Source organism: Mytilus californianus, unplaced genomic scaffold, assembly GCF_021869535.1.
Source record: "Mytilus californianus isolate M0D057914Y unplaced genomic scaffold, xbMytCali1.0.p SCAF_9, whole genome shotgun sequence".
Lineage (NCBI taxonomy): Eukaryota > Metazoa > Mollusca > Bivalvia > Mytilida > Mytilidae > Mytilus > Mytilus californianus.
In genome coordinates, this window is record NW_026262745.1 from 29,017,634 (window position 1) to 29,039,113 (window position 21,480).

The 21,480-nt window shown below is 31.9% G+C and overlaps 1 protein-coding gene across 2 annotated transcripts; it reads left to right on the forward strand.

Moving 5' to 3' along the window:
* Nucleotides 1–2,360: 2,360 nt before the first annotated feature.
* On the forward strand, nucleotides 2,361–18,027 carry LOC127714094 (uncharacterized). 2 transcript variants are annotated; one of them, XM_052220052.1, is made up of 8 exons: nucleotides 2,361–2,490; nucleotides 6,203–6,422; nucleotides 7,259–7,467; nucleotides 11,220–11,384; nucleotides 12,863–13,052; nucleotides 14,856–14,951; nucleotides 15,239–15,331; nucleotides 17,690–18,027. In XM_052220052.1, the coding sequence occupies exons 1-8, from the start codon at nucleotides 2,444–2,446 to the stop codon at nucleotides 17,987–17,989; spliced, it is 1,320 nt and encodes a 439-aa protein (XP_052076012.1). In that variant the 5' UTR covers nucleotides 2,361–2,443; the 3' UTR covers nucleotides 17,990–18,027. The 2 variants fall into 2 exon arrangements, with proteins under 2 accessions (XP_052076012.1, XP_052076013.1); XM_052220053.1 differs by lacking the exon at nucleotides 2,361–2,490 and adding an exon at nucleotides 3,977–4,110.
* The last annotated feature ends 3,453 nt before the right edge of the window (nucleotides 18,028–21,480 follow it).

The following is a 21,480-nucleotide window of genomic DNA, read 5'->3' on the forward strand; positions in this document are numbered from 1 at the left end:
TTGCACTACACACTTATAAATTTGTTTCTCCTAATATTGGAGAACAAGTTGATAATAAATCTAAAAAAGAACTACACAATGTAATAAGTGTTTAATCAGGAAACCTGAATTAATGGTACAGGGAAAATATAGATTCACACAGATAGTAATCTGTTCATTGGTATAAACTTGACATTTTGCAGCAATTTGCATTACAGGCATATTTATTACGAATTGCATAGATTAGTTGTTATTTCTAATACATAGTTTGACTTCATTAATGATTTTTGTATAAAATATGTCTTTTCTGTTGCTATTATGACTTGTTTGTAATAAATTCATTTGACTAACATCAAAACAAAGTGGACGTGTCTTACACATATTAAAAAAAACCAAGAGGACTAGATTATTGTACCCTCTTAACTGGTAGGAGTGAATTGAATTTCATTTTATTTGTCTGTCCATCCATTCTTCTGTTTGCTTAGCAGACTTCAAATTCTTAGCCAAAAATAATTTATTTCAAAGATACACTCAGACAATCTAAAATATGTAAATCACATAATGTAATTGACCTATAAATCTTACCATTCTATTTATCCGTCAAATTTTCTTTACATGCCATAATAATCTATCATATCTATTAGGCATCTCCATGAACAACTCCTCTGAAACAATTACCTTCATTAATTAAAATTTAAAAAAAAACCACACACATACTCATAAAAAACATTTTGGGTAACACAACTTTTTCAATATAATTTTTCACTTTTTGTTTTTTTTTCAATAACCCATTTACATTTTTGTTCAAACATTAAATATGGTAGCTTTTAGGAAAGACACAACGATGAGAACGAAGGAATCATAATTGAAAGATTATGATGGATCAGTCATCTTTTAATATAGCTTTGAGGAAATGAAGTTTTTTTCAAAATTATATATATATAAAGTGTTATTTACATATGTTAATGTTTTGTACAGCGATTGCATGTAGACAAATATTTCTCCTTGTTTCAGTGTTACTAATATATCCTGCCGCATCAGCTTATTTTTCTATAAGAATGCAATCGGGATATATGAGTTTTTCAACATAAACGTCGATCTTTACCATATGCATATACTCATAGGATCTAAATATACACTTATGATACGACCAAAAAGGTGAACTTCTATAGTTTTATTCACACCTGTATCTGATTCGAAGCAGACGTTTCACATTATGTTATAGACTAGTCTATTGAAGATGAAAATAAGTTTATAATTTGGTGTATCTGAAGCATTGTTTTTTACTTTAATCAGAATCGGTAAATTCCAAAAGTGTAAAAGCTAAAGATATATGACAACTTGAATACGTGAAGAGCTTTATGACAGAAAGGAATCGTATCAAGAATAGACATTTAAGGTCAACTTTGCCTGAGGGAGTTTGAACCTTAGTTTCGTATTAGGAGTTTGAACCTTAATTTCTTATTAATAATTTTTTGAAAGATACTGAAATGTAAGTAATTTAGGAGATTTGAATTTAGCTGAATTGGAATACTTACATGTTATGTTTTTTGGAGTTAAACGTCACTTTCAGTTACCTTTGCTATACCATGTTGGACGGTTTTGACTGGTGAATGAAGCCGGGTTACTCATAGAGAACCATCCATCTTCATCAGTAAAACTGGCATTCCTTGTCAATTTATGTCGGAGTCTCGGAATCGAAGACAACACGCCATGAGCGGAGTTCGAAATCATAAACTCAGAGTTACTTTATTTGAACTACTGAGACCATTCATCCACCGAATCTCCATTACATTTAAGGGATACTATAGTATGCGTTTTTTAAATGCTGCAGACTTAGATATTTAAATGTTCGGGCATGTGTTCTTGTAAGACAATGCCCTCTTCTAGTTACTGTCTAAATTTTCAATGTAAATTACACATTCTTTTTTTTTTAGAACTATCTTTAGAATAGGAATAAGAAAGGTCAACATTATTAGGTTATTAAGTTTTAACTTATTGTTAAGTTAAAAGCTTATTTCTAAAGCACATTTTTTCACTTTAAAAACTGTCAGCCTAAAGCAAACACAGTTTAAAACAACAAGCAACTATACAGCTAGTCACTTTATGTACCATAACCATATTTACGGTAATATTTCGGGAACAAATAAGTGTTATTCACCGTTTACAAATCTAATGTTATCTGGGTTATAAAAAAAGCTACACCAAAAGATTGTAACTGAGGAACACACCGTACACAATGGATGTCTGGTCATTATACTTTTAGACGCAAAAAAATAATTCCAACCCAAACCCAAAACATAGAAACATATAAATTTACGTTGAACCCTTGTTCTATAAATATCACATCACATATCTATTTTTAATCATCGCACTAAAAATATAGCACACCTGATTTATTTCCCTGTACACATCTGTAAACATAATTTTTATACGGTTTGTGTACAATAAGTTTTGATAGACCATGAGTTTCCGGAGATTGACGCCGCACAGAAGAAAAAATTTAAACAGGTAAACATATATAATGATGTATTCAACATATTAACATGATTAATGCGTTACCTGTAATGAGATAATTTTTGACTGGAGTATTTACAAAATGGGATAAAATTTCTGTGATGTAATTAATTTCAGTGTTACTAATATATCCTGCCGCATCAGCTTATTTTTCTATAAGAATGCAATCGGGATATATGAGTTTTTCAACATAAACGTCGATCTTTACCATATGCATATACTCATAGGATCTAAATATACACTTATGATACGACCAAAAAGGTGAACTTCTATAGTTTTATTCACACCTGTATCTGATTCGAAGCAGACGTTTCACATTATGTTATAGACTAGTCTATTGAAGATGAAAATAAGTTTATAATTTGGTGTATCTGAAGCATTGTTTTTTACTTTAATCAGAATCGGTAAATTCCAAAAGTGTAAAAGCTAAAGATATATGACAACTTGAATACGTGAAGAGCTTTATGACAGAAAGGAATCGTATCAAGAATAGACATTTAAGGTCAACTTTGCCTGAGGGAGTTTGAACCTTAGTTTCGTATTAGGAGTTTGAACCTTAATTTCTTATTAATAATTTTTTGAAAGATACTGAAATGTAAGTAATTTAGGAGATTTGAATTTAGCTGAATTGGAATACTTACATGTTATGTTTTTTGGAGTTAAACGTCACTTTCAGTTACCTTTGCTATACCATGTTGGACGGTTTTGACTGGTGAATGAAGCCGGGTTACTCATAGAGAACCATCCATCTTCATCAGTAAAACTGGCATTCCTTGTCAATTTATGTCGGAGTCTCGGAATCGAAGACAACACGCCATGAGCGGAGTTCGAAATCATAAACTCAGAGTTACTTTATTTGAACTACTGAGACCATTCATCCACCGAATCTCCATTACATTTAAGGGATACTATAGTATGCGTTTTTTAAATGCTGCAGACTTAGATATTTAAATGTTCGGGCATGTGTTCTTGTAAGACAATGCCCTCTTCTAGTTACTGTCTAAATTTTCAATGTAAATTACACATTCTTTTTTTTTTAGAACTATCTTTAGAATAGGAATAAGAAAGGTCAACATTATTAGGTTATTAAGTTTTAACTTATTGTTAAGTTAAAAGCTTATTTCTAAAGCACATTTTTTCACTTTAAAAACTGTCAGCCTAAAGCAAACACAGTTTAAAACAACAAGCAACTATACAGCTAGTCACTTTATGTACCATAACCATATTTACGGTAATATTTCGGGAACAAATAAGTGTTATTCACCGTTTACAAATCTAATGTTATCTGGGTTATAAAAAAAGCTACACCAAAAGATTGTAACTGAGGAACACACCGTACACAATGGATGTCTGGTCATTATACTTTTAGACGCAAAAAAATAATTCCAACCCAAACCCAAAACATAGAAACATATAAATTTACGTTGAACCCTTGTTCTATAAATATCACATCACATATCTATTTTTAATCATCGCACTAAAAATATAGCACACCTGATTTATTTCCCTGTACACATCTGTAAACATAATTTTTATACGGTTTGTGTACAATAAGTTTTGATAGACCATGAGTTTCCGGAGATTGACGCCGCACAGAAGAAAAAATTTAAACAGGTAAACATATATAATGATGTATTCAACATATTAACATGATTAATGCGTTACCTGTAATGAGATAATTTTTGACTGGAGTATTTACAAAATGGGATAAAATTTCTGTGATGTAATTAACGAGTTGATGAAAAACCCCTCACCTTTCATATGTAATTGCAATTGAGAACAAAGTATATGCCATATTAACCAAAGCTAATTGATTTTAATCAAATGTATATCACTGTCTTAATATTATTTTATAAGGTCACAGGTTACAAGTTGCTGGTCAATATTTGGGTAATGATGAGTTATAGATACGGTAATTTTCGCAAACTTTAAGCCTTTGAAAGTCCAGTTTTTTTCTCTTCAAAATAGTGTTAGGAGTAATTTCTAATCTGTATTACATGGTTCACTTAAACACAAATATTAGTACAACTTGGTTAATAAATTGATCAGAGAAGCCATGTGTTAAAATATCCCGAGGCAAATAGCTCACATTCTTCAACCTTGGTTCATTAAAAATGCAGAATACAAAATAATACGAAACTAAAGTGTTGAGCGATGTTTATAAAAGAAAATGTAGTGTTAAAGTATGAGACCACAATCAAACGACAAAAAAGAGATATAGAAGTCAACATACGATAGTCTGCACAGACAGCATGTCAATAACATATGTCCATCTCTTAAAAACCGATGATAAGCTACATATATTTACTGCTATACATGTATATATTTATTGTTACAAATACCGTGTTTATCCGAAAATGGTGTTTGGTATTTTTCTTTATCGTCTTCTGGTCCTTCTAAATTGTTATTTCCTGTTTTCATCAAACATATTCGTGCATGTGGTGTATGTATGCACGCCCGTTTGTCAGTCCTGCTCCAGACTCCATGCTAAGTCTTATCAGTGTCGTTATTACGTAAATATGCTATCCAAATATAACTTAACCTCAGAATACATCACACCTTTGTTTATACAAAATTATAGTTATACAAACTATTTAATCTCATCAAAGATACCAGGTAAAAAAACTTGTGCCTGGCCTGAAGGATAGTGTTCCTAAAATGTATTTCTGAACGACTATGATTGTACTTAAAGTTTTTTTAAATTTTAAATATGGAGAAAAAGCTAGTATCAAGTCGATATGATTTCACAATTTGACTTCCACATACAACACATGAACATATGAAACTTCATTCAAAGAATGGTATAACTTCACATGTTTATGAATTGTAATGAAAGGTTTACTGTACTAACCTGTGTTTTGTTTAAATGAACTAGTTGTGTAATCAATAATATTTGTTTGTCGAGGCCCCTCCCCTCTGACAAATAACAAAAATTAGAAGCTACATATCAAATCACTCAATGTAAAGTGTGGAAAAGTTCACAGACCCTAACTGTCATCTGTTTAAATTTTCCTTCGAAAATCATTTGTAAATCTGACAAAGAAGGTTAAAACTGTTTTATGTCCAACAAAAGAATATGCTCGATGGAAGCAAAAATAGTTTCAGTATCTCCCTCATGCATAGCTCTGATTCCGTGTCCGTCTTTGGCTTTACTTTTGGTCAATTTTTGTTTTATCAGCTCTCCTAAGTTTGTAAACAATTTTTGGATTTTCTAATATTTCGGCCCCGAATATTACTGAAGAAAGATTAATGGTCTAAATGCGCATCTAGTACAGTTAAATTGGTACCGATAAGGTTATTATTCAACAGAAAACAATAATTTCTATGTTCAACAATGCAATTGCTGGTGACATTTTGATTCGAAAACTATTGTTACAATCGACGGAAAATGTTGACAAAAAACTAAAATAATTAAAATCTATATAATTCACTTATAAACTTTCATATACATAGAAATCCTTTATTTTCCAAGAGTGAATTGGATCAACAGTTTACCTTAACAAATCACTTCTAAATCATTTCATAACAGTACTTACTGCTTAAATATGTAGTAAGTGAATTGGTTCAGTTTACCAATCGATATGAGTTAGTGATTAAAAAGGTCAAGTATACACATCAACAAACTCCTGGAAAAGTGTTTGATGTAATATAATAACTCGGGATATTTTGAATATAATACATGAATATTGAAATGCTTTGCTTGTAGAAAACTAGAAATTCCATCAACTGAAAATGACGTATGTGCAGAATTTAATTATGATGCCGTTAAAAATGCAATCACCGATGTCGAAAATGGTTTAAACGAATTACGGAAGAAAGTAAAGGCAACAAAAAAGGCCAGGGAACATAACAGGAGAAACAACTTTGAAGATGCTAAACAACTTTTATTAGACAACATTCACAGTAAATTTAACTCACTTAATTCAGTACGTCTCATTTCCATGATATTATTTCATGGTATTATTTTACATATATTGATTTAATAGATACATTATCAAAGGCATGCCAATTCAAAAATCAACCCACATATATCCAAATGTTGTCAATGTAGCAAGATGTTTAACTTTTAAAAGGAATAAAATATAGCATAATGTTAAGATGTGTATTGATAGATTAAAAAAGAGATAAAATGGATGTTTGTACTCGTATGAATATCGACTTATACGTACAATAAAGGACCAACTTCTATATACACGGAAAAATAATAAACTCATAGTATACCTTTTTTTTAAGCGATACGATATAAAGGGGGACTTTTAATCATAAGTTGAAGGAAAGGCAACAGTCGAAAAAGAAAACAAAAAGAAAACTTAACACAGAACATTAAGGATTGAGCAACACTAATACAAATAATACCACCAGAATCAGGGGAAAAAGTCAGGTTCTTCGAAAGTGAAAGTACTGTCTACTCCACTTAAGCTTACCATCATGTTGTTCAGGAGAAATAAAAGATCAGTGGTTAGTTACTTTCCATGACAAGTAAAAAAACAAAATTAATGCAATGCCACTGTTGAAGGTAAAAAAAAACCAAGTCAAAGTAGAACTGTTGAATAATCATCCTTTAGAGAATAAAAAAATATAGAAACCCTTCCACAATTAGAGTGGTGCCAGATTTTCATTTTGCGGGATAACATAAAGAAATTATAATGTACGGAGTATTTATCTTTTTATCATATACTTCAAGGAGTGTAACATATAGTGTTAGTGTATTATACACATTTTAATTAGCCATTTATTTCGTATACATGTGTAATCATTGTAGGCTTTTCACGTAACATTTAGTGAAATAACGCAACTGGAAGAAACCTTTAGGAAATTAGAAGAAGATTACAGGGTTTTGAAAAAAGAACAGTCAAACCAGGAGAGGAAGATTAAAGATTTAACTTTTTCGCTAGAAGAACGAGACAAAAAGCTTAAAGATGTCGAAATTAAACTCTCACAAGGAAAAATACCTAATTCTTCACAGGAAAGGTACTTTATGTAAAAAGATATTACTACTACTCAGTCCTCCCCCTTTATAATTTTTGAAAGGTATACAAAGAAAGGTACATTTATTAAAGTACTGACGTATTATGCACTAGGATGTCTAAAACATAACATATTGTTGACAAGTTAATGATAGAGATTCCTTTCCCCTTTTAAACTGATCGCTGCAACTCTGTCAGTTTTACAGATTTTTTTCCCCCGCGTAACGCGTTGCGGGGGACATAGAAATACCGGGCGTCCGTCCGTGTGTCCGTGTGTCCGTCCGTCCGTCCGGTCTTGTTAGCGCTCTCACAGGTACAATTCCTGCCAGATTTTTATAAAACTTATACTATAGGTCCATATCAGCAATATCTCGGACAAGTTCTATTATGGTGGACGATCGATTTTTTTTAAAAGAGTTATGACCCTTGGAAATATTAAATCTATGAAAAATTGCCTCATTAGCGCTCTCACAGGTACAATTCTTGCCAGATTTTTTATACGACCGCAAAAAATTTTTGCGGTCGTATATTGGTATGACGTTGGCGTCGTCGTCGTCGTCCGAAGACACATTGGTTTTCGCACTCTAACTTTAGTTTAAGTGAATGGATCTCTATGAAATTTTACCAAAAGGTTCAATACCACAAAAGGAAGGTTGGGATTGATTTTGGGGGTTATGGTACCAACAGTTAAGGAATTAGGGGGCAAAAAAAGGGCCAAAAATAAGCATTTTTGTAACTTCCAGACATAACTTATGTGTTAGTGTATGGATCTCTCTGACATTGTACCACAAGGTTCCATATCACACAGGGAATGCTGGGATTGATTTTGGGGGTAATTGCTTCAAAATATTAGGAATTAGGGGCCAAAAAGGGGCAAAAAAACAAGCATTTTTCTAGTTTCATGACAATAACTTGTGTGTAAGTGTATGGATCTTTCTGAAATTGTACTACAAGGTTCTATATCACAAAGGGAAAGCTGGAATTGAGTTTGGGGGTAATTGCCCAAAACGTTTAGGAATAAGGGGCCAAAAATAAGAATTTTTCTAGTTTCCAGACAATAACTTGTGTTCAAGTGTATGGATCTCTCTGAAATTGTACTGCAAGGTCCATACCACAAGGGAAGGCTGGGATTGATTTTGGGAGTAATTGCTTCAAAATTTTAGGAATTAGGGGCCAAAAAAGGGGCAAAATTTTTTTTTCTAGTTTCAGGACAATAACTTGTGTGTAAGTGTATGGATCTTTATGAAATTGTACTACAAGGTTCCATATCACAAAGGGAAAGCTGGGTTTGAGTTTGGGGGTAATTGCCCTAAACGTTTAGCAATTTGGGGCCAAAAAGGGGCAAAAAAACAAGCATTTTTCTAGTTTCCAGACATTAACTTGTGTTCAGGTGTATGGGATCTCTCTGAAATTGTACTGCAGGTACCATACCACAAAGGGAAGGCTGGGATTGAGTTTGGGGTGATGAATCATAAGGGGGATAAAAAAATTGGGGGTGGGATTTTTTTTTCTTTAAAATTTTCCATTTTAAATTGGTTATTTCTGATTTATATATAAAAGCAAATAATAATGATATGGTTTGAAAAGGTAAATTAAAAATTCTTAAGTTCTTAGACCACATTCATTCTGTGTCAGAAACCTGTGCTGTGTCAAATATTTAATCACAATCCAAATTCAGTGCTGTATCAAGCTTGAATGTTGTGTCCATACTTGCCCCAACTGTTCAGGGTTCGACCTCTGCGGTCGTATCAAGCTGCGCCAAGCGGAGCATTTTATATAAAACTTATACTTTTATAGGTTAATATCAACAATATCTCGGACAAGTTCTATAATGGTGGACGATAGACTTTTTTTAAAAAGAGTTATGCCCCTGGGAAATATTAAATGTATGGAAAATGGCCTCGTTAGCGCTCTCACGGGTAAAATTCTTGCCAGATTTTTATAAAACTTATACTATAGATTACTATCAGCAATATCTCGGACAAGTTCTATAATGGTGGACGATCGATTTTTTTAAAAAGAGTTATGCCCCTTGGAAATTTTAAATTTATGGAAAATGGCCTCGTTAGCGCTCTCACGAATAAACTTCTTGCCATATTTTTATAAAACTTATACTATAAGTTAATATCAGCAATATCTCGGACAAGTTCTATTATGGTGGACGATCGACTTTTTTTTTAAAGAGTTATGACCCTTGGAAATATTAAATTTATGGAAAATAGCCTCGTAAGCGCTCTCACGGGTACAATATTTTATAAAACTTATAGTATACTATAAGTAATGCCCTTAAAGGTCTGTTTGAAATATTTAGTATACAACAAAAAAACTTTTTTGTCCCCCGTGCATGCATTTTATTTCATTTTATTTATAAATTGTTTGAAAGAACAACAAAAAAAAGTTTGTTTTTTTAGTTATTGCCCCTGGATATATGAAATATGTGCAATGCGGGGGATATTGGAACTCCTTTTATTTGTTTGCATTGTGTCCAGTTTTACTATTTCATGCATACTAGCGACGATAGAAAATTAAACTTGAGATAAATTGTCAATGTATGATGGAAAAGAATGTCGATAGAGGGGACTAATGGTTTGAACAGAATATACCACTGAAAAACTAGGAACATGGGGTTTGCCTCACAACAGAAAAAGTATGAAATCCAAGGAGTCATTGCAAAATGTTCTTTTACAAACAAAACGCATGTGACTATCTGAACACAGAAGATGGGATTTGATGTATTCCAAAATTTCGCCCAAAAGTTACTATATGAAAACAGCTAAACATTGTCCCCTCCCCAAGACAAATGTTCTTTTTACCAGACGAGAATTCAAGATGACAATTTTCAATTAAGGCAAATGTAGTATACCGCTGTTCAATAGTCATAAATCGATTTAACCGGGTCACAAACCAAATCCGAGGAAAACACATCAACTACAAGAGGAAAACAACGGAACAACAAAAACACTGAACTGCTACAAAAACAAACTCCAACATACATAGAAACGGACTATTTGATAACAACTGCCATATTCCTGACTTGGTACAGGACATTTTAAGAAAAAATGGTGGGTTGAACCTGGTTTTATGGCTTGCCAAACCTCCCGCTTATATGGCAATGTTAAAGATACCGCTAAAATGACAACATTACGTGACAGGAATGCAGTATAAATAAACGCAAGAACACTCAGGACAGTATGTAATGGTGTTATTTTTATGTATTTTCTAATCATTACAAGAACATTAATATAGAATTGTGTTAGTAATGGTGTAATTATTTGTATTTTCTAACCATGTCGGTTTTTCTTCTAAATCAAAACTGTGTAAAAACAAATAAATCCTGTGCATATAGTTGCTTTAAACTAGAAATCATATAAATGAACTAGCTGATTAATTATCTTAACTTTTACATACATATAGAAAATAAACTAAAGTCATTCTTTTAAGATGGCTACAGTAAGCTGTCGTTTTCCAGATACCCTTAACAGCCTTTGATGCCCTTTAAATGTTATTTTGTTTGGTCATTTGTGGTCTATGTATAGTTGTCTAACTGGCAATCATACCAACTTACATTACATTTTATTACTTTCTTTTTCAATTATAAATTACAGAATATGCATTTCGTAATTTCAAAACCGTCTTTCATAATTGTTTGTCTAGTTACTAATATCTGTATTTTTTTCTTTCTTATTAAATGCATTGACACTTATTTTTAATATATCGTCCACATGTTGGAGTTACATGTTTTCAATTTTTTCACAGCCCATTAAAAGAGGATTACAGCATGTTAAAAAAAGAACAGTCAGAACAAAAGATGAGAGTCAAAAATTTAACTTCTTTGTTGGAAGAGCGAGACAGAAAATTAATGGAAAAAGATGTTCAAATTAAACTCTTGCAAGAAAATGTATCAAATTTAACAAAGAAATGGTAATGTTAAAAGTATTGTTCTCGTACTCAATCCTTACCCTTTTTATCAATGAGTTGCTGCAAATGTTCTCTCAAGCATGAATTGTGTATACACCGTTTGCTGTCGACTGCATATTCCTGATCTCATTGTTCTTTTTTCAAAACTCTGCAATCTTTTCATAATTGTATACAATTTGCAATTGACATATAAAGGCTATTTCTGACAGTGAAACACGCAAAAGCAGTTCCGCTTGACGAATTATTGAACCTGTCAAATAAAATACCTTCCTTATCTCAAATGTTAAAAAAATATCATGTGTCTTATTTTTGTGCATACTCTAAAAATTTAGGTCATTTTCATGATAAAAGTTTGTGAGATTGAATCAATTTTTAGATTAAGATTGTTGTTTTTATGAAGATCCTTCCTAATGATCCGGTTTGTTTTATTCCTTTTTCTATATTTTTGTGTTCAACTTGGTCTATCAAACGTTAATTTCTTTATGTTCAAATCTAATAACTGATAAGAATCTTAAAACGCTGTTTCTTGAAAAGTAATCTCATTATCGATATACAATAGTTTTGTATCAATTTTGCAATAATTTGACTAAGTATATCACGTTAATGATTAATATAACACTTTCAAAGGGAATATAGTTATAAAATTTTTATTAATTTATAATTATCTTACATCTCTTCTTTCAAATTTAATCTTTAAAAAAATGAAAACAACACTTTATACAGTTCATGCGTCCAAAGCGCTTTTCTGGATCTAGCTTCATCAGGAGAAGTCAAAGCCGAATATTTGAAGCCAAGGCTGTATAAGGACCGAAACAGTTGAAGAGCTATAGGACCAAGAAGGAACTAAGATTATAGCTTAATCCATCTAAAATCAAGTTTGCTAACTTTGCTTTTACATACACAAATCATTAGATATTCAAGCGTTCACAAATTTGCTTAACCCTGCCACATTATTTATGTGCCTTTCCGATCGTTTATTTGTTGCTGTCTCTCATATTTATTTTTCGTTGATTGTTTTATAATAAAGCCCCCATTTGGTTTTTTTCGTTTGAATTGTTTCACATTTTGTAAAGTCGGGACCCTTTTTAGCTGACTATACGGTACGGGTTTTCCTCATTGTTAAAGGCCGTATTCTAGTATTGATAAACAATCAGGGATCAGAACTAAATGTGTAGTTAGTACCGAAGACTAAAAAGCACTGGTAGTTTTCAAATAGGCACAGTTTTGAGAATTCGTTTGAAGGGGATCTTTAGTCGGTAGAATTTCAGCAGTACCAAGTTTTGAAATGAACACCTTACGGGTAAACCTTGCATATAAATTATTGTATGAAACCAAGACTTTTCAGTTGACCTTTAAAATAGGACGTTGTTTTTTTCCCATCTTTTTTTGCTATCGAATCGATGCGTACACAATGAAAAACACTTCAAACGTTTTGTATGTTTATTTTTGGTTGATTGAGCTATTTCTTCTTCTATTTTTAGCGCGAAAACAGACGATGATAGAGTAAATGTATCTGCATACACTGAATTGTCGGATCCTAATAGACCAATAAAAATAGCAGAAAAGATCTCAGATATTTTTGAATATGAATGGCCGAAAAGTATTGAAGCCTTAGAAGCTTTTGATTTGGAAGAAAAAGAGTGTGTCAATATATTATTGCATTTTCTTACAGTATGTAGTTCCATATTTTGTAATCCACGAAAAAACAAATTCTAATTTCTTATCTATGCGTCGATATTTAGTAACCATAGTCTTTAACTGCATAAAAACGGTTTAACCCAAAACGTATCAACCAATAAAAATAAAGACCATTTGAGGAAAACCCACAATTAAATGAGATCTACTAGTCAATTTGCTGTGAAAAAAAATCTGTGTAAAAATCCTCAACCCTTTTTAAATAAATAAGTTTTGATTTCATTGACAGTTGAACAGGATGATACTAATATGGACATATATTGACGGATATTAAAAACGCAACACTAAAATATTCTTTTTAATTCTCATTTTCACATATGCAATTTTTGCAAAATGAATGTATAAACATTAAATTCATTTATTACTTATGTTAAAAAAAAGTTTGCAGTTCGAAAGTTGAACTGATTACGTCATGTTTAATGTTCAAAATATGTGGTATGCACTGAAACCCCTGTTTTACCCTTATCGATGGAGGTGTCACCGTCGAAGGCAATGACTGCCTGTAACCAACGCCTAAATGATTGACAGAAAAGTCCACCAGTTCTGTTAGGCATCATTTGAGTTCTGTTTTGTACTACATTACATCAGTCCCACCCATTTCAGTTTATTTTGGCAATTATGCGGTTTACACTTAAGGGCTTAAAACTTTTTTTCTGCAGTCAATTCTTTGGCGCTTTAATATATGGGAAACATTTATGGTGTGAATCTATCTGCCATGGCATTCGACTACTTGATTAGCAGTTGACGTTGCGGCCGTTATCATGTCTCGCAAATGACGTTGCGTTATCAAATTGTATTGACGTGGCGTTGTCACAACTTATTGATCTGGTCACAGGTGGTCATCATCAAATCCCGTCTGCCTGTACTGTACTGTAAGGACAGTGAGAGGAGTTGTTCTGACGTGAAATTGTCTAGCAATAGCACGTTCACATATTCCTGCCTGCAATATTCTTATGGTGTGATTTAGATTTTCATTGCTCAGTCTCGGCAATATGGAGATGCAACATTGTTTTACTGATTTAAGTGTGGGTATGGATTGAAAGAATTGTTTCACGAAGAAAAAAACCTTAAAAAAACATTTATGGGTTTCAAATATCACTTTAAAAAATTCGTGCGACTTCAAAAATCCTGTATGTTCAATTATCTCAAGCAGTCAGGTAATCATTTTATACATTTTTCTTAACCGAAAGAAGTATGGTAAGCATGAATAGTTGTTTACTTATATGAGGATCAATCATGATTTGGTAAAAAAAAAATCACCAAAATGTGTGTTGCGTTTTTAAAGTCCGTCAGTATATAAGTATAGAAGGCCACTTGTGATGTCAATTTCATGTCAATAAAATGTTTAAATAGGCATATTTTAGTTTAAATGGCAACTTTGTAAACAGCTGTTGTCAAAATTCAATTTAAGGAAAGGCCTTACGCAAGAAATATTTTACCAACATTGACAACTCTGTATGGACATATTGATGAACTTTTTTTTTCGGTGAGGTCTTCTAATATCACAATAATTATGACTTTCAGTCAGATTGTATAATCTCTTTGTAGTATCCTACTTTTTTCTGTGATATTATAATGCATAAATTTTCATGAAAAGAATGTTGGTTAAATGACTGTGTTTCTAGTCAAACATGTTTTTTCAGAGAGATTTATATTGTGCATTGGTTTCCGAATTGTTCATTAATTTTAGTGAGATGATTTTATATTTGTGTCTCTTATCTAACCCTCTTTTTGACTAGTCTATTTACATAATTGAGTGTTTGATTTATATATTTTGAGGATACATATGATGCATGTGGAAAGATCGTATCAGATTTGGACCATCATTTAAAACAAGCTCTGATTGTTCCTGAGTGTGAAGAAGACGAAGAGGAGGTAAATTCAGTTACAGATTTGGTGCACAGCGTATGAATATACACAGATTGTTATTTTTGTTTAATAAAACTGACATGTTCTAAAACAATGGACTCAGCAAAAGAACTAATTTTTGATATTTTAAAATATGATACCCAAATGCAATAAAGATAATTGTCGCTATTACATAGATTTAGTGAAGATTATATAGATAAAAAGTGAAAGTAAGATAATTTTTTTTGTCAAATGTTACATTTAGGTAAATATTATATTAGTTTTAAGGTTAATTTACTATGTTATCCATTTAGGCTCCAAATCAAGTTGTTCCTGCGGAAATATTACAAACATTGAAGAACTTGAGACTGCAGTTGACAGAAAACAATCTTGAAATATTACAAAAGGTAACCACAATTGCTTTTAACTTTACATGCAGCTTGAATATTTCAGTTTCGTATGATAAATGATTGGTGTTTATCAACAATTGAAAATGACATAGTTGAATGGCGAATTTGATTGCAATACTGAAATATAAGGGGACGACCATTTGATATTCTGGGGGGGGCCAGGAGGATTTTGAAAATAAATAACTCAGCCTTGATAATCACAAAAATAAATGGTTTGTTCTGTGGTAGTTTGAAAATAAATTACCTGACTTGCAATGTATTGAAAATAAATAACTCAGCAGGTCTAATCGAAAGTATGAGATGGCACCAGATTCTTCATAAATTCATCTTTTTTCCAAAAAAAAAAAAATATAAATATTATTTAAATATACTTGAAATGTCAGAAAATTGGTTTCATTTAACTTGAGGTTAATTGTCTCAGGAACACTTACCTCACTTTTATTAAATCAGGGCCGTAACTACATTGCGACAAATGCCTCATGTAGGAAATTTCAAAACCAAACGCTTGTCTCCATATCAAATTGTGTTCACCGTGAGTGCCTTGCAAGAAGCAAGTTCTGTTCTCCCTCAGACGTAGCCCCTGATTTTTCGGGATCAATGTTTCTTATTTATTTGTCTTTTGTTCATTGATTGCCCTTCTGTATTCTGTTAGTGTTGCATTCATTTTGTAATTTAGTAATTTTATTATTAACTTGATCATGAGTTTAAAAAAACACAGCAGCCACAGACTTAACTTTGTGAATTACATTTTTGCTTTATCATGCATATTTGTCTTTTGATGTTGTTCCTAGAAACTTAAGTCTTATTCTGAATCTATAACGTGATTTTGCTTTGAGACCTAAATATTGTCATAAAATTATTAAAACAGAACTTGCATTTTCAGTTTAAGAAAGGGTCTGGGGAACACCCAGAAGGCATGATTTTGCATCATTTGTTCTATAGCTTCTTGGGCCTTCAGCGGTTCAAAAACCCTTAAAAAAAAAATTTTGCCTCGCTCCGCTCGGCGAAACATGTTTGCCAATACCTTTAAAAGAGCCTTAGTTACAACCAAACTTTAATACTGTGTATGTATGCAATACATGTATATGCATTGGGGAATATAGAAGATTCATTTCTGCAGAGGATAATAATTAATTCTGATTAAATGGTACATAATGACTTGACTATACATGAATTATTTATAATAAACAAATAATTTAAAAATTGTATGTTTTCGAATATTATAAATATAGTTTGTGAAAATAAATAATCAGTCCCTTGCTTTAATGAAAATGAAAAATCTTGCTTCAATAGTGCAGAAAATAGATAATCTGTCCTCTTAGTTTACAAAAATAAATAACCGATCCAAAACAAATCCTCCTGGCCCCCCCCAGAATATCAAATGGTCGTCCCCTAAGTAGCGGTGAAATGTGTAAAATGTACTTTATTCATTTTCTTTTTAAAATTATACCGTGAATCGACATGAGCAAAACGTACTTCTAGTTTTTAACAAATGTATTTGCATCAAAACGTAGACAATAAATGTTAGAATATACGAATTTAAACATGTAAGAATTAGGAAAAAAAGTAAATAATGAAGACAAATCCAAAATGTTATTTTATGAGGGACATTTATAATAAGAAAAAAAGCTGATGTGGGACTAACGTCAAAGGAGTAACAAATTTAAGCACAATCTGATTTAAAAAAAAAACACAGATCCTTTGTCCAAGCTTTGCTTTCAAGGATCTGTAAACGTTCCATTCTGTCCTTTTTAAAGACTTTTTTCGGGATCCTCAGGTTTTATCGGATTAATACACTCTTTCAAAAATTTGAAGGCTAAAATGTCATTGGCTGATTTAATAATTACCAGAACAGAAAGTAAAACGGAGTGTTGTCAGATCCTTGTAAGACTGGACACATGATCTGTATCTTAATCAGATTGAACAAAACAACGACACAATTAACCCTCAAAATACATCAAGAGGTCAGTATATGGTGATCAACAGTAAGTAAGAGTTTATCCCACATATCCAGCTCGTGATTGCCTAAGTATAGAAGACAAAACGTAAATACATCAAGAGGTCAGTATATGGTGATCAACAGTAACTATAAGAGTTTATCCCACATATCCAGCTCGTGATTGCCTAAGTACAAATGTATAGAAGACAAGACGTAAATACATTCAACAGGAACTAAGCAAAGGATCTGTCATCACAATCCAATTACTTAAAAGACAAAGCCTAGCACTATGATACTAACATTGATGATCACTGAGGCGGTTCCTCTCATAGTCTGAACCCCCTCTAACTAGTACTATAATAACCTCACACACCTGCTGTTTAAGATTTGAATGTAATATTTGTACTCTATTGTAGAAGCTTCGGAGTCATCTGAGAAAAGCTAGGACAAACGTAACTGATGAACACATCACAGCCTGTGCTAAATATGTGACAGATTGCATAAAATATGTTTGGATGATACAGATACAGGATCCCCAAGTTTATATTGAATGGGATTTTCCCAGTGGAGCGAAGATTGAATGGGATCTCTTTCGATCCTATACAAAATCTGGAGATTATATTGACTATATTGTGTGGCCTGTTATATATGAACACAAAGGTGGTCATTTGCTTTGTAAAGGTGTTGTGCAACCAATGTCTGGGAGTAACAATTAATATAATAAATAAATGCTTAATAAATTATATTTGTTAAATGTGCTCGATGTTTGTTTTAAGACTTAAGATACAATTGTCTTTCTTTTTCTTTTGGGAAAGGGGTTTTATTGTGCAACCTCCTTCAAGAAGAACGAGCCTTCTGTTTTCATATATCATATTTTCTCACTTTGACAGCACAGAATTATCACAAACGTCATGTTATGAAACCTAATAATAATTTGTACAGAGACACAATATACTATAAATATTCAAAGGACGATTCTTTAAAAATGTATTAATCTTATTTATTACTATTTCAAACATTTCGACTTCATCATAAAAAAATCGCTTTACTAAACAAAATAAAACCTGACAAATAAATTACTATGGGATAGTCTTTTGTGTTATAACCTACTAACAAATCAGCCATGTTTGTTGTTGTTTCCGTATATCGAAATTCTCAGAAAATGATATTAACATTATAGTACTGTAAGTCCTACTACATCAGCGGACAACACACCAAAGCATACCAAAGAGCGGAATTTCTCAACGACGACTGAACTAGAAGCTTCACATCTTCTCCAAACCAATTGTTATGGCTTTATATGTACAGGCAAATTACCGTATATGGAAGGACCTAACCCAGGAAAGTTCAAGAGAAAATTGACGTAAACGATTGATCAACAGCAAAGAATACCATTTTTAACTTAGGTCACCAGACAAATTCAAAAAGATATATTCCGACAAAAAAAATTTTTAATACTAATATAACATACCGAGATGACTCAGATTTATGTAAAAAAATCATGAGGACCTTATCCAATAAATGTTCAAAATCAAGTAAAATCTATAAACGTTTAATCATTATCGAAAAAAAACATTTTCCATTATTTTTTAACCTAGTCAGACATATTTTTAAAATCGTTATATTCACACAAAGATCATAGTTTTATATTGAACAATAAGGAGACAATGAGGAGATCACCGTGTTTAAAATCTTAGTCTTTGAAAATGGTAACATTTCTGGAAATTGTATTATACTAAGGACTATTATGAGAAACACTTTGAAAAGTTGTGATGATAATAGCATAGGATTCTGTATTTGATTGATTTTTTATCTAGTTCTTTTTACAAGATGCAGCAAAAATAAGTACCCTTAAAATTTTGATGTAACAAGCTTCTAACGCAATTTTCTTGATAGATAATTAAATAATACAATACGCATTTGTATGTATATAACAAATAAAAGTGTCTATTATAATTTTAAATAAATTTATAATTGTGGTTTTAACATTTTTTTAGTCACTCTGGTTACAGACAAAAACAATCTATTGATTTTGTCACTTTAATAGTCTGAAGAGTTACTTTTCTATTGTTCTCGTCTCATCTGTTATTCAACCTGTGAAGGATCATGCATATTGATAAACTAATATTTCATAGGTAAAAACTTAAACCTTAAGAGATGATATTACTGTTAAGTAAAGTTTATACCAACATAATTCCTTTCGTCGTTCCAAGTATAGTTACCTGCTGAAATAACCTTCATATATACGTATGGAAGATATTTGTGGAAGGATAGATCCTGAATAAGTTTGAAATACTTCCCGTGGGTGAAAGTGAACCAGATTTGAATAAAACAATATAAGAATGTTTTAGATAAGTGATTTTTCATTTGTTTTCATCGTGGTAAGTTTTGTTATGTAATTATATATATATATATTTCCTTCGGCCACATCGAAAGACCACTCATTTTTTTAAGGCATTCTTTCTGGAACTGAAGAAGAACTTTATAATATGCAAAAAGCAACATTTTTACAACAAAAACTACCAAAAATATATTTTCTGCAATATGTCTTTAAATCATAAGATCTTTGTACATCAAGAAAAATGTATATTATGGAAATAGTACATTTTAACTTGTTTTTTTCACATTCGATTAGTAATTATTGATACACAAATATATTAGTCTTTGCGGCCATCTTAAAAAGTCATCTCTTGGTTTTTGTAGGATTGTTGTGTCTGTGAGCAAAGCAGATATGATAGGATATAAATTCCTTTTTGTACTTTCAACGAAATTATCATTTATATCAGGTAAATTATAATATCTAATTGTTAAACAGACTCTATGCCTAATGTTGCATAAACATTTCACATCGATCAAATAAAGCAAGACCCCTGTTAATGAAACAACAATCCACATATTTGAAAATTGTCAAACCTGAAGATCATAAAAGGTATAGTCTGAAATAAAATACATTAATAGAGGTATTGATTTTATTAATTTGTCTAGTATTTTAATGACTTCCGTTCAAAACTTTATACCTCCTTATTTTGATAACATAGAGCCACCTATTAATTTTTTATTTCTTAATTATACGTCAGTTACATCAGACTTCATTATAGAAAATAATGTTCCTTTAACATGAGACTGTGAAACATCGAAGTTTAGATATGATCCCTATGACCATGTAACTACAGGGGACCTCAATATCGTTCAAGTCCGAAAGGTTATACACTTTCTGAAAAAAAGCACTAAAATATCGTCCACCGTCGAAAATAAATGGGAAAGAGTGTCGTCAGGTCATTAAAGATGCTCTTTCATCCTTTGGTAAAAATAGGTTTAAACGGAAGAAATCTGACAAAAAGTCACGTGATTCCTATTTAAGTAAATGTCTGAATACTGTTGATATTCGCATAATACATTTCGAAAATAATTTAGATATATATAAAAGAGTCAGTAATAAGCCCATTTCTAGGATTAAAAACAAAATTCAATTTCTCGCAAAGCGTTTTTTGTTCGTACCGACCGACAGAGCAGCCAACAAAATGTGATGGTGGTATGACGTAAATACTACACGGAAGTCATTAAGAATAAAATTATTTATTCAACTTAAATACTTAAAAGAGGCGGAAGATCCCAAGGGGGCATTCAAATCTCATAAGTCGAAGGATACTAGTAACTGAAAACTCCATGGCAAAACCCCCAGGAAAATGACGAACAAACGAACAAGTTCACAAAACTTTACATAGAAAACTAACGAATGAGCAACACGAACACCTGTACAAGAACACAGGTGCCTGTTATAGTCAGAAGTTCCTGCTCCAGATGTGGCACCCGTCGTATTGCTCATGCAAGTACATGTTTAAATAGCTTCCTTGTAAGTATAAACCGTCCATCAAGAAAATCATGATAGGAAACGCAAGCTCTGCAATATCAACTGAGAATTATACGTCATATGCAGGCGCCGCTGGAATGTTGCTACATAGAAATAGAAAGTTAACAATTGGGAAGCTGAAATGACCGTTTTTTGTCGTATTGTTTTGTTTTCAACTGATTTTCATTGTCAATTTGTATATGTAAGTGAAGATATGAGGCAGACTAAACTGTATATTTCAAGTTTGATTGGATAGATATAGTCAACATATAATCATAAAAATTTTGAATAATTTCGAGAGAGGACATTGCCTAGGAAGCTTAAGTGTAATCCTAGCTTGTTTTCATCTTCACGCAA

Bases quoted from the DNA above. Each gene is read 5' to 3' on its own strand.
- LOC127714094 (XM_052220052.1), top strand. From the start codon at position 2,444: ATGAGTTTCCGGAGATTGACGCCGCACAGAAGAAAAAATTTAAACAG. The intron at 13,053-14,855 runs GTATGTAGTTCC...ATATATTTTGAG, and splicing joins TATTATTGCATTTTCTTACA to GATACATATGATGCATGTGG. The intron at 15,332-17,689 runs GTAACCACAATT...ACTCTATTGTAG, and splicing joins ATCTTGAAATATTACAAAAG to AAGCTTCGGAGTCATCTGAG.